This window comes from Bufo bufo, chromosome 2 (assembly GCF_905171765.1).
Source record: "Bufo bufo chromosome 2, aBufBuf1.1, whole genome shotgun sequence".
NCBI lineage: Eukaryota > Metazoa > Chordata > Amphibia > Anura > Bufonidae > Bufo > Bufo bufo.
Window position 1 is genome coordinate 403,014,265 of NC_053390.1, and position 17,139 is coordinate 403,031,403.

At 46.1% G+C, this 17,139-nt stretch overlaps 1 protein-coding gene across 1 annotated transcript in view; it reads right to left on the minus strand.

The window, feature by feature from the left end:
- Positions 1-12,359: 12,359 nt before the first annotated feature.
- The window catches only part of MUSK (muscle associated receptor tyrosine kinase), a 234,275-nt gene continuing 229,495 nt past the window's right edge, over positions 12,360-17,139 (minus strand). The window contains exon 17 of the mRNA XM_040417267.1: positions 12,360-12,543. Within this exon, the coding sequence (XP_040273201.1) occupies positions 12,380-12,543 (164 nt within the window). The 3' untranslated portion in view covers positions 12,360-12,379. The remainder of the gene's footprint in view (positions 12,544-17,139) is intronic.

Genomic DNA, 17,139 nt, shown 5'->3' on the forward strand with positions numbered 1-17,139 from the left:
ATGGTCAGGAGAAGCCGGGGTCAAATACCAGGAGAGCAGAGAAGTACAAGAGGAGTCCTAAGAGAGTAGTCAGGTGGGAGCCGAGGTCACAATACCAGGACGGATGCGCAGTACAGGAGGATCAGGCAAAAGGATGGTCAAGGAACAGGATCAGGTAAGTATTCAGCAGTCCAACAAATAGCCAGGAACCTAGAAATTAACAGGCAACCTGTAGCCAGCAGGCTGCCTGTATTTATAGTGGGGAGTGAGGGTCATGTGACGTGGCCAGCGTCACATGACCGACAGACCAACCAGTCGAGCACCGAGTGATTAGCTCGGCGCTCAAGGCAGACTTAGGAGCAGGGAGCCACCCAGCTAGTAAAGCCGCCCTGGGAATGAGGTCAAACACAGATCCTCATTCCCAAAGCTAAGCAACAGGTCTGCGGGCGATGGGGGACCGAGTGCACCTTCGGAACCCCGTGACAGTGCCCCCCCTTTTACGAGGGGCCACCGGACCCAAGACTTCAGGCGATGGCTTTTCAGGGTGTTCTAAATGAAATTTACGAACAAGTCTAGGAGCATGAACCTCCCTGGCAGGTACCCAAGATCTCTCTTCAGGTCCATACCCCTTCCAGTGAATCAGGTACTGCAAGGAATTACGCACCTTCCGGACATCCACTATTTTAGACACCACATACTCGACAGCATCATTAACAAGAACCGGCGGAGGCGAGGCTTTTGATGGTACTACCAGTTCAAAATATTTTTTAAGCAGAGATTTATGGAACACATTATGAATGTGGAATGACTCGGGCAGCTCCAACCTAAAAGACACCGGGTTAATCACTTCCGTGATCTTATATGGTCCAATAAAACGAGGAGCAAATTTTTTAGAAGTTACCTTGAGAGATAGATTCTTGGAGGACAACCATACTTTATCCCTAACCTGAAAGTTTACCCCCCTTGAACGTCTCCTATCGGCCTTGAGTTTCTGAGAACATTGAGCCTTTTCTAGGTTCGAATGAACCCGGGCCCAAACTGTGCACAGTTCGGAGGAGAGTTTATCCGCTTCAGGGTTAGAGGAGGAGACGGACGACACAGAATGTAAACGGGGATGAAAACCATGGTTACAAAAGAAAGGGGAGACCCCAGCGGAAGAATTGACACGGTTATTCAAAGCAAATTCAGCCAATGGAAGAAATTTCACCCATAATTGCTGGTCATCAGCACATACGACCTCAAGAATTGTTCGACAGACTGATTAAGGCGTTCAGTCTGCCCATTACTCTCAGGGTGGTAGGCAGAGGAAAAAGACAATGAAATTTTACATTTTTGACAGAAGGCCCTCCAGAATTTGGACACAAACTGCACACCCCTGTCAGAAACAATATTTTCCGGGATACCATGCAATCGAACAATTTCTTTCACATAAATAGACGCCAGGGTTTTGGCATTCGGGAGTTTAGACAGGGGAATGAAATGGACCATCTTGCTAAACCTATCCACCACTACCCACACTACAGTCTTACCCTCCGCCGGCGGTAGGTCAGTTATAAAGTCCATCGAGATATGGGACCAGGGTCTACTGGGAATGGGTAGGGGTCGTAGGTTACCAGCAGGGCGAGTCCTAGATGTCTTGGACCTGGCACAAACCTCACAGGCTGACACATAGGACTTGACATCCCTAGTTAGAGTGGGCCACCAATAAGATCTAGAAACCAGATCCTTAGTGCCCTCAACACCCGGATGTCCACAAAAGGCAGAATCGTGACACTCACCCAACAGCTGGAGACGAAATTGTACGGGAACAAACAACTTATCTGTTGGGGTGGATGCCGGTGCCAGATGTTGTTCTGACCTAATGCAAGCCGAGATATCCTGGGTAAGAGCTGCTAAGAAGATTTTTGCTGGTAGGATGGATTCAGGTGGTACCTCAGTAGGTTGAAAAGCCTGGAAGCTCCGAGATAATGCGTCCGCCTTCACATTTTTACTTCCCGGCCTGAACGTGATGGAAAAATCAAAACGAGTAAAAAACAGAGCCCATCTGGCTTGACGGGGATTCAACCTCTTAGCAGACTCGAGAAACATAAGGTTTTTATGGTCAGTGACAACAGTTACACAATGCCTTGCCCCCTCCAGAAAATGCCTCCACTCCTCAAATGCCCATTTAATGGCCAGCAGCTCCCTATTCCCTATGTCGTAGTTTCTCTCCGTGGGAGAGAATTTCCTGGAGAAGAAGGCACATGGTCTCAGATTAGTGAGGCTAGCAGGACCTTGTGAAAGGACTGCTCCTGCGCCGTCCTCGGACGCATCCACCTCCACAATAAAAGGTTTCTCCTGATCAGGCTGGATCAGAATGGGAGCGCTACTGAATGCCTTTTTTAATTTTTCAAATGAAGAAATGGCCTCAGTAGACCAATTCTCCAAATCCGCCCCTTTCTTAGTAAGGTCGGTCAACGGTTTAGCAATTACGGAAAAATTCATAATAAATTTACGATAGTAATTGGCGAAACCTAAGAACCGTTGTAAGGCCTTTAAGGATGAAGGTCTTACCCATTCCTTAATTGCTAGTACCTTACCAGGATCCATCTTGAAGGCGTGAGGAGTCAGAACATGCCCTAGAAACAGAATCTCCTGCACACCAAAGACACATTTCTCTTGTTTAGCGGATAGCTGATTCTCTCTCAACACCTCTAATACTTGTCTAACATGAGACACATGGGATTCGAAGTCAGGAGAGAATATCAAAATGTCGTCAAAATAGACAATAACAAATTTACCTAAGAACTCCCTAAGAATGTCATTCATGAAGTTTTGGAACACAGCTGGGGCATTGCTGAGTCCAAAAGGCATCACCTGATATTCAAAGTGTCCTACCGGAGTATTGAACGCCGTCTTCCATTCGTCTCCCTCCTTGATTCGGATTAGATTGTATGCCCCTTTCAGGTCAATTTTGGAAAAACAGGTTGCCCCCAGGACCTGGTTAAATAAATCCGGAATCAATGGGAGGGAGTATCTATTCTGGACAGTGATTTTATTTAATCTCCGGTAATCGATACATGGCCTAAGACCACATCTTTTTTCTTAACAAAGAAAAACCCCGCCCCCATGGGAGAGACAGAAGGTCTAATATGCCCTTTACCAAGGCTCTCCTTAATATAATCTTCCATGGCCTTGCGTTCGAGCATAGAAAGATTATAAATTCGTCCTTTAGGAAACTTGGCCCCCTCTACTAGCTCTATGGTACAATCATAAGGTCTATGGGGGGGTAGAACCTCCGGGGTTGGTGATGAGAATACATCAGAATATTCTTTAACAACAGAGGGTAAAGTATCAGACTTTACTGAGACCCCAGCCTGTACCACGGACAGGCACGAGTCACACTTAGGCCCCCATCTCACCAACTCCCCATTGGACCAATCTATAGTGGGGTTATGTAGTCGGAGCCAAGGCAACCCTAGTACCACCTCAGCAGGTAGGTTCTCCAGGACTATAAGCGAACATCTCTCTGAGTGGCACACACCCACGGTTAGAGAAATCTCCGAGGTACATAAGCTCACCGTACCACCAATAAGAGGAGTAGCATCAATAGCCATGACATGGATAGGAGTTGGTAAGGCAAACATAGGAATACCCAATCTTACAGCATACTCAGAGTCAATAAAGCTAGCCGCTGAGCCAGAATCAATAAAGGCCTTACCCGGCCATTTATCTACTCCCAGAGAAATCGTAATGGGTACCGAAAGCTTACATTTAGAAAATTCAGGGTGTACCTGGTCTTTAGGTTGCCTTGCCTTAGGAGACTTGACAGAGAGGACCTTCTTAGGACACTGGTTGATCCAATGGTCAGAATCTCCACAGTAAAAGCATTCTCCACGTCTGCGGCGAAGATTCCCTCGGGTCATGCCAACCTGCATGGGTTCCTCGGTGGAGATCTCAGCATTGTCTCTGGGATAGGCCTCTGGCTGGACCACCATCTGGGAAGAAAACTGTTGTTCCTGTCGTCTCTCTCTAACCCGTCGGTCAAGTCGGACAACAAGGGTCATCATCTCCTCTAAGGTCTCTGGAAGTTGATAACTGACCAGAAGATCCTTTAATTTATCAGACAGACCTGACCTGAACTGACTCTTCAGGGCTGGTTCATTCCATCCTGAGGGGACACACCACCTTCTGAATTAAGTGCAATAATCCTCCGCTGGTAAATTGCCCTGAACCAGTGCCTTTAGAGCCGTCTCGGCTACTAGAGCCCTGTCTGGTTCATCATAGAGGGTACCTAGGGCCTGAAAGAACCCCTCCACAGAATATAAACAACTGGCGCCTGCAGGTAAAGAGAACGCCCAGTCCTGGGGATCACCCTGTAATCGGGAAATGATAATGCCCACGCGTTGACTCTCGGGGCCAGAGGACACGGGGCGCAAACGGAAGTAAAGTTTGCAACTCTCCTTAAAAGAGAGAAACTTCTTCCGGTCTCCAGAAAAGGTTTCTGGGAGCTTAATCTGGGGCTCCAAATGCGGACTGGAGGCCTGAGGAGTGGAAGAACCTTTCCCTAACTCAAAAGAGCTTAGTTGTTCCCCTAACTCCTGCACCATCTGCGTCAGGTTAGAGACATAGTCAGTCAGGGTCACCAGAGGATTCATAATACAGTGGTTATTGGGCCTGTTAATCTGTAACGGTCGCGTACACACACAAACAGGGGGGAGGGAAGTGACCACTGCGCTCCACCCTTACCCCTGGCCCTGCCTACTTGCCTCGCGAGTCCTAATGACAGGGGACAACTGGACGGCAATCCCTAACTTGGAATAAGTGCAGGGATGACAGACAGACAAACAACAGGATGTGAACGGACCGAGTCAATACCAGGAAAGCTACAAAGTACAAAGGATTAAGCAAAGAATGGTCAGGAGAAGCCGGGGTCAAATACCAGGAGAGCAGAGAAGTACAAGAGGAGTCCTAAGAGAGTAGTCAGGTGGGAGCCGAGGTCACAATACCAGGACGGATGCGCAGTACAGGAGGATCAGGCAAAAGGATGGTCAAGGAACAGGATCAGGTAAGTATTCAGCAGTCCAACAGATAGCCAGGAACCTAGAAATTAACAGGCAACCTGTAGCCAGCAGGCTGCCTGTATTTATAGTGGGGAGTGAGGGTCATGTGACGTGGCCAGCGTCACATGACCGACAGACCAACCAGTCGAGCACCGAGTGATTAGCTCGGCGCTCAAGGCAGACTTAGGAGCAGGGAGCCACCCAGCTAGTAAAGCCGCCCTGGGAATGAGGTCAAACACAGATCCTCATTCCCAAAGCTAAGCAACAGGTCTGCGGCGATGGGGGACCGAGTGCACCTTCGGAACCCCGTGACACTTGGTCTTCATGGCAGTGTTTGGTTAGTGATGCCTCTTGATTAGGTGTTGCAGCCTCTGGGGCCTTTCAAAAAAGGTGTGTATGTGTAATGACAGATCATGTGACACTTAGGCCTCTTTCACACGAGCGTGTCCGGATAAGGTCCGGATGCGTTGCGGCAAACCCGTGCGAGTAGGTATGCAATTGCAGTCAGTTTTGACTGCGATTGCGTTTTTATCGTGCGGGTGCAATGCGTTTTGAACGCGCGTGATAGAAAACTGAATGTGGTACTAGCATTCTGAATACAGAATGCATAGTACAATAGGGTTTGAGGGGGTAAAAAAAATAAAATAATAATTTAACTCACCTCAATCCACTTGTTCACGCAGCCGGTATCTCTTCTGTCTTGTTCTGTGAGGAATAGGACCTTTGATGACATCACTATGCTCATCACATGGTCCGTCACATGATCTTTTACTATGGTGATGGATCATGTGACGGACCATGTGATGAACGTAGTGACGTCATCAAAGGTCCTATTCCTCACAGAACAAGACAGAAGAGATGCCGGCTGCGCGAACAAGTGGATTAAGGTGAGTTAAATTTTTTTTTTTGTTTTTTTAACCCCTCCAGCGCTATTGTACTATGCATTCTGTATTAAGAATGCTATTATTTTCCCTTATAACCATGTTATAAGGGAAAATACTAATGATCGGATCCCCATCCCGATCGTCTCCTAGCAACCGTGCTTGAAAATCGCACCGCATCCGCACTTGCTTGCGGATGCTTGCGATTTTCACGCAGCCCTATTGTCACGACTGTGACTGATCCAGACAGGTCTGGGAGGAGAAGGTCGAGGCGACTTGCTACTCGCGATAGCTTGTGAGTTTGCTCAATGGTTCAGGGTATGTCATCCGGGTTTTGCCTTGTGAACCTTTTTGTCCTGACTGGGAGTTTGTAGGCATCCTTCTCAGGTGAGTCCTGTCTGCCACTCCCAGCTACTATATTAGTTTCAGTTTCACTTGCAGTCATTGCCAGATATAGTCCTTACTTCCAGTTCTATTCTGACCTTTGAAGGAGATCGTTTGATGGTGTTGCTGTGGAGCTCTTGTCCGGCGTGGACTGTCGTGATTGGGATCGCCTTCTCTGCTCGTGACTGGATAAGTCTATCTCTGCTTTAGTTTGTTTGTTGCTGTCTTCCCCTGCTGTTCTCCTAGACATGAGTGATGGTGACTAGTGTTTGCCTGCTCTTGACATGTACATTTTTGATTTGCTAACAGTTATTTTCTAATTATAAAATTTAGCTTTTATTAGTCATTAAATTAATATATAAAGTGAGCACTTATATCTAACCTACTGATTAAAACTCTCTACTGCAACTAAATGTAAATACATGCAAACAAGTGCCTCTACATGTACAGGGTACCAATAATTGTAATAAAAATGGTGACTAGTGCTCCCATCGGCCTTTCCCCACTCTAGGCTTGTTAGGGTGACTGAGGGTTTAGGCATCCTGCTTGCCGCACGGGTTCACACCCCGTCTAGGGTATCAGGGCAGACAGGTGCCAGCTTAGGGTTAGTCAGGGGTGGCCATACTATTCCCATCCGTAGATAAGGGTCCCCCTTCCCCTCCGTCTGGTGCGACACGACTGCTGCTGGGATAGCGGTCGTGACAGTATATCTGGCCTTTTAAAAAAAAAAAAAGTGACATTTCTTTTTTTTTTTTTTTTTTGCTTGCTGTTTTGCTTTGTATTTTTCTGTTCCACTATGGATCCGGTTACGGTTTTGGCGAAACAATTACAGGGATTATCCCTTGAAGTGGCAGGATTAAAAGCAACAGTGCTGCAGCAGCAGCAGCCATCCTTGGGTTCCACCGTTGCTACGGGAAACCAAGGTACTCCTGAGCCAAAAGTGGCTTTACCTGATAGGTTCTCAGGAGGGAGAGACCAATTTGTAACCTTCAGAGAAGCTTGCAAATTGTTCTTCAGGTTACGCCCTAGATCCTCCGGCGGTGAGGAACAACGGGTGGGCATTGTAATTTCTCTCCTGCAAGGAGATCCGCAGGCTTGGGCTTTCTCCCTACCATCAGACTCTCTGGCCTTACGATCAGTGGAGGAGTTTTTTGAAGCCCTGGGTCTCGTATATGATGACCCGGACAGGGTCTCACTGGCTGAGTCTAAGCTACGTAGACTTCGGCAAGAGAACCGGTCTGCTGAACTATATTATTCCGAATTCCGTAGGTGGGCTACTGATACGTTATGGAACGACTCGGCCCTTAGGAGTCAGTTCTGCCAGGGGTTGTCTGGAAAATTAAAAGACGCGCTGGCGGTATACGAGGTCCCTGGGTCTCTGGAGGCTGCTATGTCTCTGTCCATAAGAATCGACAGACGACTCAGGGAGAGACTATTAAATTTTATGGAGGCCTCTATAGGGCAGGGATCGGTTTGTTATGATCCAGTCGAACCAATGCAAATAGGGGGCGCCACTAGACGGGTGAATTCTCCTAAGTTCCGCCGTAGGTCAGAGGTTTGTTTTCGTTGTGGGGGGAGGGGTCATTTTGTAAAGGTTTGTCCCTCAGAACCCAAGAGACCACAAACAAAGGAGCCCCCGGAAAACTAGAGTCCCCAGATTGTGCGGAGGATAACAGTCTGGGCATATTCGTTTCCTCCATACGCATGTCTCAGTTTTTGTTGTCCGCTACCGTTGAGGCGGGCAATAAGACTGAGATCTGTTTCGTCTTTTTGGACAGTGGGGCGGGGGTAAACTTGGTGGATTCACGGTTTGCTCAGGCTCTGGGTTTTACTCCGGAACCGATACGCAGAACTATTCCTGTTTTTGCCATCGACTCCTCCCCTCTTACTCAGAAAGAGTTAACTCAGATCATCCATAATATCCATCTGCAGGTAGGGGACCTCCATAAAGAGCATATCTCTTGTTATGTCCTGGATGGTCTTCCGGCTCCTATGGTATTGGGGCTTCCCTGGCTGGTGACTCACAATCCAGTGGTGGATTTGCAGGCCGGGGAGATTGTGGAGTGGAGTGAACATTGTAAGGACAACTGCTTGAGTAGTAGGTGCTCTACACTCTCTGTAACATCTTTACCTGCCTTTCTGTCAGATTTTATGGATGTGTTCTCTGAGAAGGGTTGTCAGGGGTTTCCACCTCATCGTCCATATGATTGCCCGATTAATCTATTACCTGGGGCAAAACTACCTAAAACCCGGTTATACAATCTTTCCGGCCCGGAGAGGAAGGCTATGAAAGATTATATTTCGGAGAGTTTGGCTAAGGGACACATCAGACCCTCTTCTTCACCTGTGGCTGCAGGGTTCTTTTTCGTTAAAAAGAAACATGGGGGCCTACGTCCTTGCCTGGATTTCCGGGAATTAAACCGGATAACTATCCGAGATCCCTATCCTCTTCCTCTCATTCCCGACCTCTTTAATCAGGTTGCTGGTGCTAAATGGTTCTCCAAAATGGATCTCAGAGGAGCCTATAACCTGGTTCGCATCAAAGAGGGGGATGAGTGGAAGATGGCTTTTAATACTCCGGAAGGGCATTATGAAAATCTGGTCATGCCATTTGGTCTTACTAATGCGCCTGCGGTATTCCAACATTTTGTCAATGATATTTTTAGTCACCTTATCGGGAGATTTGTTGTGATATATCTTGATGACATCCTGGTCTATTCCCCGGATCTGGATACACATAAGATCCATGTGAGACAAGTGCTGCAGATATTAAGGGCCAACAAATTGTTTGCTAAGTTAGAAAAATGTGTGTTCGCCGTAAAAGAACTGCCATTTCTGGGGTATGTGTTGTCTGATTCAGGTTTCCGCATGGATCCAGAGAAAGTCCGGGCAATTATAGACTGGGATCCGCCTGAGAACCTGAAGGCATTGCAACGCTTCCTGGGGTTTGCCAATTTTTATAGAAAGTTTATAAAGAACTATTCCTTGGTGGTCAAACCACTGATGGACATGACCCGAAAGGGATCCGATTTTTCCAAATGGTCACATGCAGCCAAAACTGCCTTTGCATCTCTGAAGGAGAGATTCACCTCGGCCCCTATTCTCGTACAGCCAGATGTCTCGCTTCCTTTTATTGTAGAGGTTGACGCATCAGAGGTGGGGGTGGGAGCGGTACTATCTCAGGGCCTGTCCCCTGGTGAATGGCGTCCGTGTGCTTTCTTTTCGAAGAAATTGTCTACTGCAGAAAGGAACTATGATATTGGCAACAGGGAACTTTTGGCTATTAAGTTGGCTTTTGAGGAGTGGCGTCATTTTTTGGAGGGGGCGGTTCATCCCGTCACGGTGATTACTGATCACAAAAACTTATTATATCTGGAGTCTGCTAAACGTCTCACCCCTAGACAGGCTCGGTGGTCGTTATTTTTTACTAGGTTTAATTCTGTAATAACCTATCGCCCGGGGGCAAAAAATACTAAGGCGGATGCATTGTCTCAAAGTTTTCCTGGAGGGGGTGATGTTGAGGTACCAGAGCCCATTTTGCAAAAGGGGGTGGTGGTCTCTGCATTACACTCAGGTTTAGAGGGGAGGGTGTTGGAAGCTCAGGGGGACGCCCCGGCCTCCTGCCCCTCGGGTAAACTGTTTGTGCCAGAAAATTTACGCCTGGAGATACTAAAAGAACACCATAACTCCACACTGGCAGGACACACAGGTAGTAGGGCAACCTCTGAATTAGTGTCTCGTTGGTTCTGGTGGCCTAAGTGGCGCCAGGAGGTGTTAAATTTTGTGTCTTCATGTGCTACCTGTGCTCGTTCTAAGGTAGATCATACTCGTCCGGCAGGGCGTCTTTTACCTCTAGCCATCCCCAACAGGCCTTGGACGCACCTATCAATGGATTTCATTACGGATCTACCAGTATCAGCGGGGAAAACTGTTATTCTTGTAGTTGTTGACAGATTCAGTAAAATGGTGCACTTTATTGCTCTTGCCGCATTGCCTAATGCTAACACACTGGCTCAGGTTTTTATTGACCACATCGTGAAGCTTCACGGGGTCCCTTCCGATATTGTTTCGGATCGTGGTACCCAATTCATTTCTAAATTTTGGAAAGCTTTTTGTTCTCGTTTAGGGGTTCATCTGTCGTTTTCTTCATCTTTCCATCCACAGTCCAACGGTCAGACTGAACGTACCAATCAAAACCTAGAGACATATTTGAGATGCTTTGTTTCCGAAAATCAGGAGGAATGGTCATCTTATTTACCGTTAGCCGAGTTTGCCATTAATAATCGTCGTCAAGAATCCAGCGATAAGTCACCATTTTTTGGTTCGTATGGTTTCCATCCTCAGTTTTGTACGTTTAGTGAGGGGGGCCGTCTGGGATTCCCGAGGAGGAACGATTTGCATCTTCACTTTCTTCAGTGTGGCAGAGTGTGCAAGAAAGTTTGAAGAAAATGGGTGGTAGATACAAACGTGTGGCTGATAGGAGGCGCTCTGAAGGTCCGGACCTTGGGGTGAATGAATTGGTGTGATTGTCTACCAGAAATATCAAGTTGAAGGTTCCCTCATGGAAATTAGGTCCGAGATTTATTGGTCCTTATAGGGTAATTAAGATCATTAACCCGGTGGCTTTTCGTCTGGAGCTACCTCAGACTCTAAGGATCCATAATGTCTTCCACAGATCTCTGCTTAAGAGATATGTAGAACCTCCTGAACCATTGCCACTACCGCCTCCACCGGTGGTTGTTGATGGCAGTCTTGAGTTTCAGGTAGAAAAGATTGTTGACTCACGATATGTTCGCCGGTCTCTTCAGTACCTGGTGCACTGGAGAGGTTATGGTTCCGAAGAGAGAATGTGGGTTCCAGCTTCAGAGATAAAAGCGGACAGACTCATTCGGGCTTTTCATAGCTCCCATCCGGAGAGGCCTGGTCTTGAGGGTCCGGGGGCCCCTCGTAGAAAGGGGGGTACTGTCACGACTGTGACTGACCCAGACAGGTCTGGGAGAAGAAGGTCGCAGCGACTTGCTACTCGCGATAGCTTGTGAGTTTGCTCCATGGTTCAGGGTATGTCATCCGGGTTTTGCCTTGTGAACCTTTTTGTCCTGACTGGGAGTTTGTAGGCATCCTTCTCAGGTGAGTCCTGTCTGCCACTCCCAGCTACTATATTAGTTTCAGTTTCACTTGCAGTCATTGCCAGATATAGTCCTTACTTCCAGTTCTATTCTGACCTTTGAAGGAGATCGTTTGATGGTGTTGCTGTGGAGCTCTTGTCCGGCGTGGACTGTCGTGATTGGGATCGCCTTCTCTGCTCGTGACTGGATAAGTCTATCTCTGCTTTAGTTTGTTTGTTGCTGTCTTCCCCTGCTGTTCTCCTAGACATGAGTGATGGTGACTAGTGCTCCCATCGGCCTTTCCCCACTCTAGGCTTGTTAGGGTGACTGAGGGTTTAGGCATCCTGCTCGCCGCACGGGTTCACACCCCGTCTAGGGTATCAGGGCAGACAGGTGCCAGCTTAGGGTTAGTCAGGGGTGGCCATACTATTCCCATCCGTAGATAAGGGTCTCCCTTCCCCTCCGTCTGGTGCGACACGACTGCTGCTGGGATAGCGGTCGTGACACCTATTCACTTCTATGAGGCCTGCGTTGTGTGAAAAACGCACAAAATAGAGCTTGCTGTGATTTTCACGCAATGCACAAGTGATGCGTGAAAATCACCGCTCATGTGCACAGCCCCATAGAAATGAATAGGTCCGGATTCAGTGCGGGTGCAATGCGTTCAACTCACACATTGCATCCGCGTGGAAAACTCGCCCGTGTGAAAGGGGCCTTAGATTGCATTCAGGTGGACATCATTTTACTAATTATGTGACTTCTATACGTAATTGGTTACAGCAGAGCTTTTTATGGGCTTCCTATTAAAGGGGGTGAATATATACGCACATGCCAATTTTCTGTTTTCTATTTCTAAACAATTGTTTTATTTATATATTTTTCTCATTTCACTTCACCAACTTAGACTATTGTGTTCTGATCCATCACATAAAATTCAGATTAACAAAACATTGAACTTAAGGCTGTAATGTAACAAAATAAAAAAAAGTCAAGGGGGTGAATAATTTTGCAAGGCACTGTATGCTTCACAGCAACGAGTTCGGGCAGAAGTGGTAGTAGTCCTCATTGTGAATATGGTCCTCTCCAGATCAGCACATAGAGGGAATCCTCCGATATTGGGGGTTCTCCTACCTGGTGGTGGTTCAGGGTGCCCTTTAGACAGGGCGAAATTTATAAAAAGTAGAGTGAATTGATTCTACTGAAGAGAGAGAGAGAGAAGACTACCACCAGGAGAAAATCATATTATCAAAAAACACTAATTGAATAATTCAAGGTTACCACCACAAATTTTGTGGATTAGAAAACGGATCTATGAAGAACAACGAGGTATGTATACATATGTATACTAGAGGTGAGCTAATCAGTTCAGAATTCATCCCAGAGTACTAGGAGAAAAAATATAAGTGAGAATAGGACGCTAAAACAAAATAATACATTTTTATTAACTTATTTTGTTAGAATAAGGGGTAAGTACTAGATCACTGCAAGGCGCAGCAACGTAAATCTACACTCATTTGTGGGGCCTCACCTGGAACAGCTGCACAGGCGGCACGAAAGCCACCGTATGGCGAACGGTGGGCCCCCATTGGCCCTCAAAAGAGGGATCCCAAAAGGTCAATACCTGAGGGTGAGGAGGAATTGTTCTGATTTGGGAGATTTTAAGGTGGCTGCGAGGGATCTTCAACATAGGTTCCAATGTCGCGGGTATCCTCAGCGATATCTGAAACAGGCATACCAACATTCATTGAGTACAAACAGGGACCTTCTGTTATCCCCTAAAAAGAGAGATACGAGTGATAGTACGGTCAGGATCATTGGCACATATGACAGTGCCCATGAGGCTGTACGTCAAGTACTCGTTGAACACTGGGATATACTCAAATCGGATCCCGACATTGGGAGCATGATTCCATCTAGACCCTCAGTCACCTACCGGCGTAGCAACAACCTACGAGATATGTTGACGCACAGTTTATATGTAGGTCCGAAATCACAGTCTTGGTTGCGGAGTTCGCTCACAGGGACATTTCCCTGTGGATCGTGCAAATTCTGTAGATTTATAGACAAAACCAAGAGTTTTGCCAGCAGCACCTTAGAGAGAACGTTTTTCATCAGGTCATTTTACAACTGTAAGTCGGCTGGGGTTGTTTACCTTATGACATGTGTTTGTGGTATTAAATACGTTGGCAAAACCATCAGAGAGCTCAGGCGTCGCATTGGGGAACATGTCTTGGATATCACAAATTTAAAAGACACCCCGATTGCACGCCATGTATCAGAATTTCATAATGGCAATGCATCATCGGTTAAATTTCAGGTGATTGATTCTGTGAAGGTGTCATCCAGAGGCGGTGATTGTGCATTTTGCTACAGAAAGAGGCAAGATGGATTTTTTTCTTGAAAACCATCAAACCATCCGGCCTCAATGATGCCATTTCATATGTCCCCTTTATATGATTGAACATCAGAAGTGTGTTTTTTCATGGTTGTTACCAGAGGGATACTTTGTATACAGTATATACATGAGCCTCTGTCTACTTATGTAATTGTGCGTCAGCGCTCCTTAGGAGAATCCTAGTCTGTGTTTTCACTCCACTGTATACTTACTATTAGGTTTGTAATCTGCGGTGACAATATATACCGAACCGCTATGAATTTCCCTGGTTATTATGCGGCGCATTGCGCTTTCCCTGAGACCAACATAATCCCTCCCGCTGCTTTGCTAATGGTGTTTCTTGTATCGAGCCTCCTGGCCGGATTAGCTGGCAGGCGGGGGGTGTGTCTAGCAGGGCGGGGTTTACCCTGTAAATCTCGGCGTTCTAGGAGCCGCTTCGCGGCCATTACAACGCCGGCTAGTGTGCACACCAGCATGCTGCGCCTCAATCTAGAGGTTGTCAGCCTAGGCAGGACAATATATTACGAGTGATACATCATACCTCACACAAGAGGAAGTTTGGTGCTAGTGAAATCACTCTGCTGCTGCCTACTGTTTTAAGTTTCTGGCAATATACCTATGTCAGAGACTCTGGCCACATCACTGGTGGTGGACGCCCACAGCCTCGGTTAAATATACAACCTAGAGGTTTTGGGCTGCACTGCCTGTGGTGTCTATGTTCACGGCCTCTGCCAGACACTCACGTCAGAGGTTTTGGGCTATATCATTGACAGTATACGCTTACAGCCTCGGTTAAATATACAACTGAGAGGTGGTGGCATGTACTATCCATGGTGCATTTGCTCCTGATGAAATGCATACTTAATGCATAGAAACGCGTAGAGCTTAGACCATCTTGCATAGGGGAGGGCTATCATAGCTCCAGATACACCTAGTGGAGCTAACTGTGTTTGCCCGCACCTTATCCTGCACCTGTACTATATTAGTGCAGTGAATGTCTGCGCGCTGACATTCACTGTTAGGAGAGATACCTGGTGATTCGGTACCAGGCATCTACCTTGTTAGTACCAGGTACCCAGGTTCAACATCCTGTAACTGTGGTATCTTAGCCCCCTTAGTGTTGGTGGGTTTCAGTGTGGGATCCACCGTTCGCCATACGGCGGCTTTCATTGCCGCCTGTGCGGCTGTTCCAGGTGAGGCCCCACAAATGAGTGTAGATTTACGTTGCTGCGCCTTGCAGTGATCTAGTACTTACCCTTATTCTAACAAAATAAGTTAATAAAAATGTATTATTTTGTTTTAGCGTCCTATTCTCACTTATATTTGTTCTATTGTGTATAAGGACGCATACCTAATACACTTATTTCAGTTTTTGCAGAGTACTAGGAGACCAGAGAGTGTTATGAACCACATTATAGGGCAGGGCTGGCCAACCTGCGGCTCTCCAGCTGTTGTAAAACTACAATTCCCACCATGCCATGCTGTAGACTGATAGCTGTAGGCTGTCTGGGCATGCTGGGAGTTGTAGTTTTGCAACAGCTGGAGGGCCGCAGGTTGGCCAGCCCTGTTATAGGGCAATTGGAGCATATTTAATTTGGGTCCTAATCAAATTTTCAGAAAAATTCTGGGAATTGGATCTGAAACTAATTTCAAGAAATTTGCTCATTTCTAAGATAGAGGGGCAATGCAATGCCTTGGCAATGCAGGTGAGGTGCATGCATTGATGATGCTAGTTTTGTGAAACAAATAACAGTTCTTTACTGGTCAAGAAGTTAAAATACAGCAGACACATTCTTTAGCATGCATGGACTGGTAGATCTTACACAATTTCCACAGTTCTTATATAGTACCCAAAACCTGGGGGCATCTTTAAAGGTTAATTTAGTATGCAATGTTTGTAATGTTATGTAATGTTTGCATTGTACACCAGTAGATGGGGTATGGCTGGCAATATGGATGGGACTAACCATCCCATTCTTCCCTTCTTGGTGGAAGTGGACTGGTCCTACTTCCTGTCAAGAGGGGGCAGAGCTAAAATAGCAAGTGAAGAGTGAGTAAGCATGACCATCTGCTCCTGCTCCATAGGGCCTCAGGGACCAGAGATCCACCCATCTAAGGCTACTTTCACACTAGCGTTGTTTTAATCCGGCGTTCAATTCCGACACCGGAACTGCCCGCCGGATCCGGAAAAACGTGTGAAAACGGATTACATTTGAATCCTGATCAGGATTTTGATCACAATGAAAAAATCCATTGGAAAAAACGGATCCGCCATTTATGGACTTTAACTTATTTTTTCCCATTTTTCGGGTTTAACATGCAAAAGCTAGATCCGGTTTGACTGAACACACAGCGCCGGATCCGGCGTTAATGCAAGTCAATGGGAAAAAGACCGGATCCGGCGTTCAGTCAAAGTGTTCAGGATTTTTGGCCGGAGGTAAAAATACAACATGCTAAGTTTTTCTAAAAAGCCTGATCAGTCAAAAAGACTGAACTGAAGACATCCTGATGCATCCTGAACGGATTACTCTCCATTCAGAATGCATGGGGATAAAACTGATCAGTTCTTTTCCGGATTTGAGCCCCTAGGACGGAACTCAGCGCCGGAAAAGAAAAACGCTAGTGTGAAAGTACCCTTAGAGCAACACTACTCCAGGGAGACTGCAAGGTCCATGGTTACAGACATTCTGCAAAGCTACGTTTATAGCCAGCAGAGGGACCAAAAACCACAGCTATCCAGAACCTGCTGAGGGACTATAGCTCAGACAACCATCATGTAGATCATACAACTTATTAATCACTTGTTTTGATTACTTGTTATGCATTGTTTTTCAAGGGGGTGAGATGATTTGGCCATTTAGATTTTTTTCCACCATTCACTGTTCAGGATACATTTTAGATGAGGCAATATCCATTATGTTTACTTTTTTATTGTTTATTTTTATATGTAAAATTAGGAAGGGGGTGATTTAATTTTTTTTATTTTTTTATTTTTTAGAAACATTTTCAACAATTCATATAGGGAAATGTTATTGCAGTGCAACTATTTCAGCTGAGCTGCTACCAGAAAATAAAATAATAATGGTGGGAAAATACATTTAATTAAATAAGAGCTGTTTATTAAAAAAAAACGAATGAGCTAAAATAAAAATTACAACAATTGAAATAAAATACACTAAATGATCATAATATTGCTGTTGATTTTAAATAGAACAATAATACTCGCTATGAAATGATCTTCTAGATGTGACCCTAAGAAATGGAAACTACTTTATTAGAATATCTATAAGGCACACTCATAGTACAGCATATGTATGGTATATTTTCTGCATTGGGGTTCTGGACCATGGACT